Raw genomic sequence first — 9,718 nt, forward strand, 5'->3', positions numbered from 1 at the left:
TGAGCCCCACGTGGGACCTGGGAACCTGCCTGCTACAGCCTCAGCCCAGCACTGGCATCCAGTCCCAAAGGCTGCTCTGAGCTCCTGGCCTAGTGGTCATGGGGCCTGGGGGCTGCTGGTCATTGTAGGCAGTGACAGCTTAGTAGGCTCTGACGCTGTTAGGACATGTTCTCTGGGGAGTGGTAACCCCTCTGCCCATGTGCAGTGTGGCTGGGAATGGGTTCTGTCCTTCCTCCTTTCCCCTCTTCCATCCTGTCCACGTATCTGCCTTCTAAACACCTTTGTTCACCCTTTACTCTGGAGCGGTAGCTACACTTCCTGGTATTCACCCATGTGAGGGAAGGTGTGAGTCTGCACAAGAACCTGTGCCAAGCGGCCGGTGAGATACCTTATCAGACTAAAGCACCTGCTTAGGGAAGCTTAGGCAAGCACAGGGACTGCGGTTAGATCCCCAGCACCACATGCCACGGCAGCCATGACTCTAGGGCAGGCTGAACGCACCAGAGTCCAGGCATAATAGCACACGCCTGCAATCCCAGCACTGGGGAAGCTGAAAGCAGGAGGATCACAATGAGTCCGAGCTGTGTAGGAGATCCTGCAATAACCAAATACATTAAAAAAAAAAAAAAAAAAAAAAAAAAAAAAAAAAAAACACAAAAAACCTGCACCCAGGTGTTTTCAACACCTTTCTTCTCGGTCACCTGCACTTGGAGCATCCAGAGTAACTGCAGTGGTGAACGGAGAAGTGAACCACGGCACCTTTGGGCCATTGTTGAGAAGCTGTGAGCCTCTCTCCCACTAAGGGACCCAGAGGAAACGGGCCTGAATGCTCCTAAGCCAAAGCAGCCGACTGGAAGGCTCCTCTAGAAAAAGCAAAGCAGAACAGAGGGCTTCAGCACAGAAAGCCGTCCTATACGACTGTGCAGTGGCAGACGCCTGTCACTGAACCACTGGTCAGAGCCCTCAGAAGCTGGACCTGGGCCCAGGTATGTCACTGTAGGTCACCACCTCAGGGTAGCTGTGTGGCAAGACTGGGAGTTTTGGGGGAACTCTGCACTTCGAGCTCAATTTTGCTATGTCTTTAATGCTGCCCTAAGAAGTAAAATTTATTAAATAACATCTAATCCAGACAGTCCAGAGAGCCCAGCGTCTCTCAGGTCAGCCTTCCAGGACACCAAGCCTCTCCTGCTGGTGCCCCTCAGCCCTCTTTCTACCCATGTCCCGTCTGAGCTTCACTTCCTGGCCCCGGCCTCTAGGGATCCATGGCCACTCGGTGTGATCTGTTGTATGTGGGGAAAAACGGTGGTTTTCATGGCTCCCAACACTGGCCAGTCCTGTGCCCCTCCCAGCGCCTGACACACATGAAGCTCAGTGTCTGAGGACACGCTCTGTCTAAAACCCACAGGGCCCTGCGGTCTGTTCTCCCCCCTCTACTTCATATCCATTCCCACTGGGTTGCCTTGCCCTGGAAGCTCTGGGAGGCCTGTGCATTTGTGTATCTTGTATGCGGGGCTCTGGTGGACATGCAAGTCCCAGTGAGTGTGCAGTGTGTTTGGTGTGTGCATGTGGGTGCACACCTGTGCAAAGGTTGGTGGTGTGCACGTATGTGGGCTGCAGGAGGGCATGCACTGTTACACATGGGCTCTTCCTAGTTGTAGAGATGGCTTAGGACCTTGCACTGAGCGACATCCCCAGCTCTTTTTATTTATTTTGAGACAGGGTCTCACTAAGTGGCCCAGGCTGGCTTTGAACTTGCAATCTTTTTGCCTCAGCCTCCCCAATAGCTGGAATGACAGGTACGTGCCACCACACCTGGACTTCTAATCCCTGAATGTTGGGTACTTCTAGCTCAAGGCTGTCTCCCATGGAGAACCTGTTGCCAGGTCTGAGTTTTGCCTCCTTCTAGCCCGCCTGTCCCAGGGACAGAAAGGACGCACTTTAGACACACACGATCCTCGTGTATCTGTGGCCTCCCCAGGTGCCCAGAGTTCTGGCTGGGTGGCAGTGAAGTGTCTGCCACCCAGACACAGCCAGGACACAGCCAGGATAGGGTGGGCTGGGTGGATGGGAGCTGGGCGCGCAGCAGCCAGCTGAGCTAGCAGCGCAGGAGCACAAGGGCCGGAGCCGGGCCAGCACTGGAGGCTTTAATCTTTTCTGCAGTCACTTCTCTGGAATGGGGAGGAGGACATCTTAAAATGGATTTTCAGCAACAATGGACTCCCTTTCTTGGTTCCCAGAACTGAGCTGCAACACAAAGAGAACACTGCGAGGGTGCCTGAGGGTGGCGGGTGGGACCCTGGGAACGGGGGGCTCCTGTACCCCCGCACCTCCCGTCCTGTGTCTGTCGGGGCACTGAGAGCCCCGTTCTCTCCACTCCCAGAGGCGTCCTGGCTCCATAGGGCCAACCCTGGCAAAGTATTTTCCTGAGCTTTGAGGCAGCCCCCCAGGTCCCTGCCTGGCCCTGAGGAGCAACGCTCCAGCCCCAGGCCCTGTGGCTGCCTGTGCCTTGGTTCTGCACCTCTGATCCCTGGAACCTCGTTTCCACAGGCTCTGTGAGGTCACCGAGGCTGGGGTGTCATGTGCACTCCCTGTCCCCCTACCTTCAGGGCCTGGCCCGAAGCTGATGTACTCACTCTTCACTGGCATCCTGTACTCGGGGGGACGTGGCCCCTGTCTGGAGGAACCTCACTTCTCCTTCAATGGTGGCATTCCTGAACCCTTGGTTGCTGAAGTCCAGGAAAGAGGAAGGCTGGTTCTTTTCTTCCTGAGCCCTGGCTTTTGGTGCCTTCTCCAGCAGCTCTTCCTTCTCCAAGGTGTGCTGGATAGGCCTTTGCAAGGGCGTCACAGCCTTCTGTGATGGGACTTTGATTTTCTGTCCCAAGCTGGGAAGGACCAAACAGCTGGAGGGGACCACGGCCAGGGCTGTGGCAAAGTGGACCACCTCTACCAGCCCCATGGCTGGTGCCTGGGGACCTGGTGGCGGCTGGGTCCCTGTGGCTGTGAGAGCTGGGCAGGCGCTGGTGCCCGCTGGCTGCCTGTCCAGCCTCGGCCCCTGGCGTCTGGTGCTCTTGATGCTGCCCTGGTTGTCCTGCCTGGGCATGGCCCTCTGCAAACTGTGGTCTGATGCCTGGACAAGCTTGTCAGCCCAAAACAGGTGCTTGGAGGTCTGGGTGCAGCAGCTCCTGGGGGACACTGGGAACTTCTCCCTGACACGCTGGTGCCTGGGGGCCGCTGGCTGCCTGGAGCTCTCATGGCACAGTAGCAGGGTAGTGACCTTCCAGCTGCTGTCATCTACGGGCTCGGGCTCGGGCTCGGGCTCGGGCTCGGGCTCGGGCTCTGGCCAGAGAGCTGGCTGTGGTGATGGCTCCCTCTCCAAGCTCTCCAGCTCAGGGATGGAGTCTGGATCTGGCTTCTGAGCTAGCAGTTCCTTCTCCAGCTAAAAGGTTTCAGTGAGACCCTGTGAGGGCTGAGCTGGGAGCCCCACACAGGCCTGTGCTACCCCTCCCACCCCTAGGGCCCCTGAAGCCCTCTCTGCTTTGTGGTACAGGCAGGGATCCACATTGGCCTGTCCTGCGGCTCCTGGCATGGAACCATGGGCTCCACAGGGCCCTTGCCTGCCACTGCCCCAGGGGAGGTTACCCCAAAACTCACCTCAGTCTTGCCTTCCTCTTGTGTCAGCTGGGGGCGGAAGTCGCGGTGGGCAAAGTCGATCCTGAGGCAGAGGAGTCAGGGTGGGTGTGGGCTCCTCGGGCAGGGTTGGCACGATGGCTGGGCTCCCCACTCCCTCAGAAGCTCTAGGGGGTTCCTGCCTTGTTCCCTTTTGGAACCTGGGGCCTCCACTGCTGCACCAGTGCTGACCACTGGGTACATCCCAGCCCGTTCTCAAGCTTCAGGGAGCTTGAGAACTACTATGGAGCTGTGCAGTCCTTTCCCACCTGCTGAGCTGGGTTCAGGGAAAAACTGAGGCACAACACCTCCATCTAGCCCTGGGGGACTGATGCCGCTGATGTGGGAGCCCACTGAGCCCACCCACCCAACAGCCATTCCTGGACGGACAAATCCAGAGAGCTGGGGTGGTGACCCCACTCCTACAAGGTGCACTACCTCCATCTCAGACAGGGCTCCCACCCAGTTTCTGCTGTACCCGCACCCCCACCCGTTCTCATGTCAGGGCCAGGTGCAGAGAGGGGGTGACACAGTACCCAGGTCTGGGGAGATCTGGAAATGGGAAAAGATGGAGGAGGCCCTATGTATGGGGTACAGCATGCTAGGTCCTGTGGGGTGGGGGCCCTGAGTTGAGGGGTCATGCTCACTGGGGTTCCAGGACTTCCACCGCCTCCTTGCCACAGCAGGGGAACACGCTGCCACCTGGTGGGAGAAGGAGGTGAGCACCCAGCTGCCTCCACCCCTTCTCCCCACACTATGGTCCCAGCCTCTACAGCCACTTGGCCCATGTGCCATCTTGGCCTCCTGGGGCTCTCTGGGACCTGCTGTCGCCATACCCTAGCTTACTCCATGGCCCTCCCTTTCAAGGATGGAGGCCACAGTCTAGTCCACAATGTCCACATCCTTCTGACAGAACATCAGCAGGGCTTGATGGCTGCTGAAGTGAGCTGACGAGGCTGCACAGCCCTGGCCCCAGTGACCATCATTGGAGACAGTGACAGACTCGTCACAGCTATTAGGCCTGGAAGAATCTGAGGCTGACTTGACTTGGCGTCTGACTGCACCTGACATAGGACTGGTCTAATGTGGATTTATTTATTTATTTTTCTAATGTGGATTTGAGTGACACTCTGTTAAAAATGAAATAATTTCAGTTTCCAGTTGCGCATATGCAGAAATACATTAGCCTTGTATCCAATAACCATGATAAAGTATTATTAGTGCTAGTAGCCTTTTTTGGAGGAGATACATCCCTAGTTCTCTTTATTATTATTATTATTCTTTTGAGAGTGTTCTGTTTGGTTGCTGAGGTTGGCTTCAAATTTGTGATCTTGCCTCAGCACCCTGATTAGCTGGGTTACAGGTGTGCGCCACTCGGCTCGACTCTGGTAACTTTTACAAAAATATATACCACAGAGCAGCTTCTGCACAGACTTCCCAGCCTGGACTCTTCATGCCGCGCTTTCCTCTCTCGTGCTTCACGGCTCTGGGGACCACTTCCACACGCTGGTGGCTTAGGGAGGTCACAGCCCTGTCTGGTGCAGTACTTCACCTTTAAGCATGTTTGTGATATTTTTTTTTCATAGATGCCTTTTATCAAGCTGAGGAAATTCTTTCTTGTTCACTTGGATTGTATCTAGGGATGCTGGATTTTGTCCCCCCTTTTGCCTTTTTAAGACAATCGTATTTTTAAAAAAATTTATTTGTGTGTGTGTGTGTGTGTGTGTGTGTGGCCAGCTCAGCCCACCAGGGGGCGGGGCTGGCTGGCATGTGGTGCTGGGGGATTGAACCCTGATCCCTGTGCTTTGCTTAGCTTAGCTTGTTCCAAGTAGGTGCTTTAGACCACTGAGCCATCTCACCAGCCCCAATCGTATTTTTTTAAACAATTCTGTCAACACATTGTATTTGCGACATATATGAATGTGCAAGCTGTTTTTTTTTTTTTTTTAATGTTACAGCAGTGTTTTTTCTCAATGTTAAATCAGTCTTGCATTAGTGGGGTAAACCAGATATCCATTCTTCATTTCTTTATCAGTTTAGTATAGGGGACTAAAGTCAGGACCCTGCACTTGCCAGGGGGCACATATGCCACGAGCTAACTCCCCAGCCCCTCAGATATCTGTTCTTATACTGTGGAATCTGATCATTTTTTTTGGTTGCAGGGACTGTACCCAGGGCCTTCACCCTGAGCTACATTCCCAGCCCTTTAAAAAATTAATTTGACATAGTGTCTTGTTATGTTGCTAAATTACCCAGGCTGGGCTCAAACTTGTGATCCTCTTGTCCCAGTCTCCCAAAGTTCTGGGGAGAAAGGTGTGTTCTTCCACGCCAGGTTTGTTTTATTTTTTTTTGAAAGTTTTGCATATGTATTTATGAGGTCCATTGGTGCTAATTTTCTTTTCTTGTAATGAGCTTTTCAGATGTGATATGAGTAATGCTGGTTTCATAGAATGACTTGAAAGTATTTTCTTTTCAATTATGTAATTTTTCTAATGTTAGAATTCACAAGTGAAGGTTGGAACTTGAACCTGGAGTTTTGAGAAGACTGTCTATTACATATTTAAATTTAAGAGCTAGATTTAGGCAGACATGAGTAGCACTTTTTTTTTCCTTTTTGAGACACAGTCTCACTGTGCAGCTTAGGCTGGTCTGCAACTCATACTGTAGTCCAGGCTGGCCTCGAACTCACAACGATCCTCTTGCCTCAGCCTCCTGAGTGCTGGGATTGCAGGCATGTGCCACCACACCTGGCACGAGTAGCACATTCTTGCAATCCTGGATTCTCTCTGTCTCTCTCTTTTTCATAGGGGAAGTCAAACCCAGGGCCTGAGGCTTGCCAGGCAGGTGTAGTGCTGCTGACCTATATCCCTAGCCCTCCTAGCACTTTTTGAGGCTGAGGCAGGAGGCTGGTAAGTTTGAAATCAGCCTGGGCGATTCAATGAGACTGTTATCTCAAAAAAAAAATCTATCTATCTATCTATCTATCTATCTATCTATCTATCTATCTATCATCTATCTATGGCTAAGAATCTAGCTTAATTAGGGTGAAGGCCCTAGGTTCATACTTAGCATCAATCAAAATCTGCCCACAAAACCCTAGATATAGGGCTGTTTTTTTTTTAAACATTTATTTATTTATTTAGTGTGTGTGTGTGTGTGTGTGTGTGTGTGGCCAGCTCAGCCCACCAGGGGGCGGGGCTGGCTGGCATGTGGTGCTGGGGGATTGAACCGTGGTCCTTGTGCTCTGCCAAGCTTGTTCCAAGTAGGTGCTTTAGACCACTGAGCCATCTCGCCAGCCCCTATAGGGCTGTTTTGACTATTTAAAAAAATACACACACACACACACACACACACACACACACAAAGTTGACAATTTTAAACATTTTTCCGCTTTTACTTATGTACTTAAGTGGTTGAGCCCGGAGCCTTGTGTGTTCTGGGCTATGCTCTACACTGAGCTGCATTCCAGCCCCAGTTTAACATTGGTAAGAGTTACAGTTCAGGCAGTATGGCCATTTACTGCTGTACAGCTATCGCCACCATCCTGGGGGTAGGGGTGGGGCTGCCACGGCATGTGGTCCCTGTGCGCTTGCTTAAGCAGGTGTTTTAGACCGCTGAGCTATCTCACCAGCCCTGTTTTTTGTTTTATGAGATGGTCTCACTATACAGTTCAGGCTGACCTTAAACTCACAGCGATCCTTCCCTCTCAGCCTCCCACATGCTGGGATTTAGATGTGTACCACCACGTCCAGCAAGAATTGCTCTGTTCTCAAGGGAAGTTTTGGAATTTCTATCTTTTAAAGAATTGGTCCATTTTATATAAACTGTCAAATTTATTGACATGGCTGTTCATAGTGTTCCTTTACTACCTATTTCATATTTGTAAAATCTGTAGTGATATCATTCCTTTTGTGCCTGATGACTTTTATCTTCTTTATCTTTGGTTAGGGATTTTCCACTTTTATTGTTCATAAAGAACCAGCCTTGTTGTTAGGGTTCAGATACAACATCCCCCAGAAGTCTCCCATTCTGAGGTGGGGCCTGACCAGGGGAGTAGGCCACTGAAGACATGACTTGGTTTTTTGTTTGCTTTTGAGACAGGGTCTCACTATGCAGTTAGGCTAGCCTTGAAGTCACTATGTAGCTGAGGCTGGCTTCTAACTCAGTGACCCTCTAGCCTCAACCCCCAAGTGCCATGTGTCACCACACCAAGCACTGAGGACAGGACTTGGAGGGGCGCATTCTGGGCCTGGGTCCTCCCTGCTCTCTCTTCTTCTGGGCCACAATGCAATGAGCAGCTCACCTCTGCCAGGCTGTTCTGCCTTGGCGTCCGCTGACCACATCCACTGCAATGGTGAGCCTAAATCGCTCCTACTCTAGTTGTGCTTATCAGGCATACTATGCTGCCAAAGAAAAGGTGACAAAGTAGAAAATGGCACTATGAAGCAGGGTACTGATGTGACTGTACCTGACTTTGTAGTTTAGAAGCCTCTGGAACTGCTATGCAGGAAGAATTTGAAAGGTTTGGAGGTGCAGGTTAGAGCAGCTCTAGAATGTTGTAAGCAGAACCTGATAGGAGAGTCTGGCCAGAGCTCAGAAGAACAGAATGCTGATAACAAACGCAGACAGGCTCAGGCTCAGGCTCAGGCTCATGAGGTCTCAGCTGGGACAAGGATGCCATTGGCAGCTGACCTGCAGGTCAGGTGTTTTATGCTTTGGGAGAAAATCCGTCTACATTTCACCCATGTCCCAAGACCACGGGAGACACCAGGGGCAGCAGACTAAGCTGGTAAAGGCAGCCTAACTTTCAGACTGTGTCATGGATACTGCTGGGTGTGCCTACTCAGATTTATAGTGAGAAGCGGTAGCAAAGAGAACAATCTGCAGTTTACCAGAAAGGATGTGTCTGTGAAATTGGGGCAAAGAAGAGGTTGGCTACTAAAAGATGAGCATTAAAAGTAAACCAGGTGGGTCAGGGGTGGTGGCACCACCTGGAACCCCAGCACTTGGGAGGCTGAAGCAGGACGATCACTGCAAGACTGAGACCAGCCTGGGGTAAAAGATGTGTTCAAGGCCAGCCTGAACTGCACAGTGAAACCCTGTATCACAAAGATGCAAAAATGAAACAAAACAAAATAACCCAGGAACTTTGTACAAGGGCAAGAAAAAGATGCCTCGGGGGCATCAGAGATCAGCAAGACCTGCACCTTGTAGGGTTAAGGGAGCAAAACTGCAGTCACTTGAAAAGTCCCTGGACTGCCTGTTCATTCAGAGCTGCCTAAGAAGTGTATCCCTAAATTCAGTAATCTGGGCAGGCATGGTCCAAAGGGACCCAGCCTCTATAAAAAAGGAAGTAGAGAAGAAAAGAGTCTGGATAAATATAATTGGAAAATAAAGCACACAGAATACTCCCAGAAGTGGAATCGAAATATCAAGATAATGCAAAAGAAAGGGAACAATAGATCCAGTTCTGAATTCTAAAATGAGATTCAGAGAGAATAGAAAATATGAAGAAAGAGAATAAAAATTTTTCTGAGCTGAATGGTGTCGTTGCCTTAGAAGAGTTAACTGAGAATTGAACACAGCTTTCTCGAACATCCTTGATTAAAAGTCCAGTATAGGCCGGGCGTGGGGCTCACACCTATAATCCCAGGGCTGTGGCAGGGTGATTGCTGTGAGCTTGAGGCCAGCCTGGGGCACATGATGAGTTCAAAGCAGCCTGAACTGCATAGTGAAACCTTTCTCAAAAAAAAGAAAAAAAGAAGTCTATTGTATCAGGAACAAAAGAAATCCTTAATGTTTTAAAAAGGGAAAGCCCAGTGACCTACAAGGGGAGGGAAATTATACTGGCAGAAGAATTAGCAACAATGAGTACCTTTAAAATTGAGGAAAATACTTTTTACTTCAGATTTTTATAGCTAGCCAAACTGTCATTTCAGACATGAAAAGACATAGAAAACATATTTTTCTTTGTTTAAGAAACTGAGGGAGGGGCTGGTGAGATGGCTCAGTGGTCTAAAGCGCCTACTTAGAACAAGCTTAGCAAAGCACA

The 9,718-nt window shown here is 50.7% G+C and overlaps 1 protein-coding gene across 1 annotated transcript in view; it reads right to left on the reverse strand.

Annotated features, from left to right (window-relative positions):
- Positions 1-2,138: 2,138 nt before the first annotated feature.
- Spata32 (spermatogenesis associated 32) overlaps positions 2,139-9,718 on the reverse strand; it is a 10,691-nt gene continuing 3,111 nt past the window's right edge. The window contains exons 2-5 of the mRNA XM_004633951.2: positions 4,314-4,368; positions 3,652-3,712; positions 2,634-3,436; positions 2,139-2,244 (exon numbers count right to left, since the gene is read on the reverse strand). Coding sequence (XP_004634008.1) covers positions 2,145-2,244; positions 2,634-3,436; positions 3,652-3,712; positions 4,314-4,368 — 1,019 coding nt within the window. The 3' untranslated portion in view covers positions 2,139-2,144. The remainder of the gene's footprint in view (positions 2,245-2,633; positions 3,437-3,651; positions 3,713-4,313; positions 4,369-9,718) is intronic.

This window comes from Octodon degus, unplaced genomic scaffold, assembly GCF_000260255.1.
Source record: "Octodon degus isolate 3935 unplaced genomic scaffold, OctDeg1.0 scaffold00056, whole genome shotgun sequence".
Taxonomy (NCBI): domain Eukaryota; kingdom Metazoa; phylum Chordata; class Mammalia; order Rodentia; family Octodontidae; genus Octodon; species Octodon degus.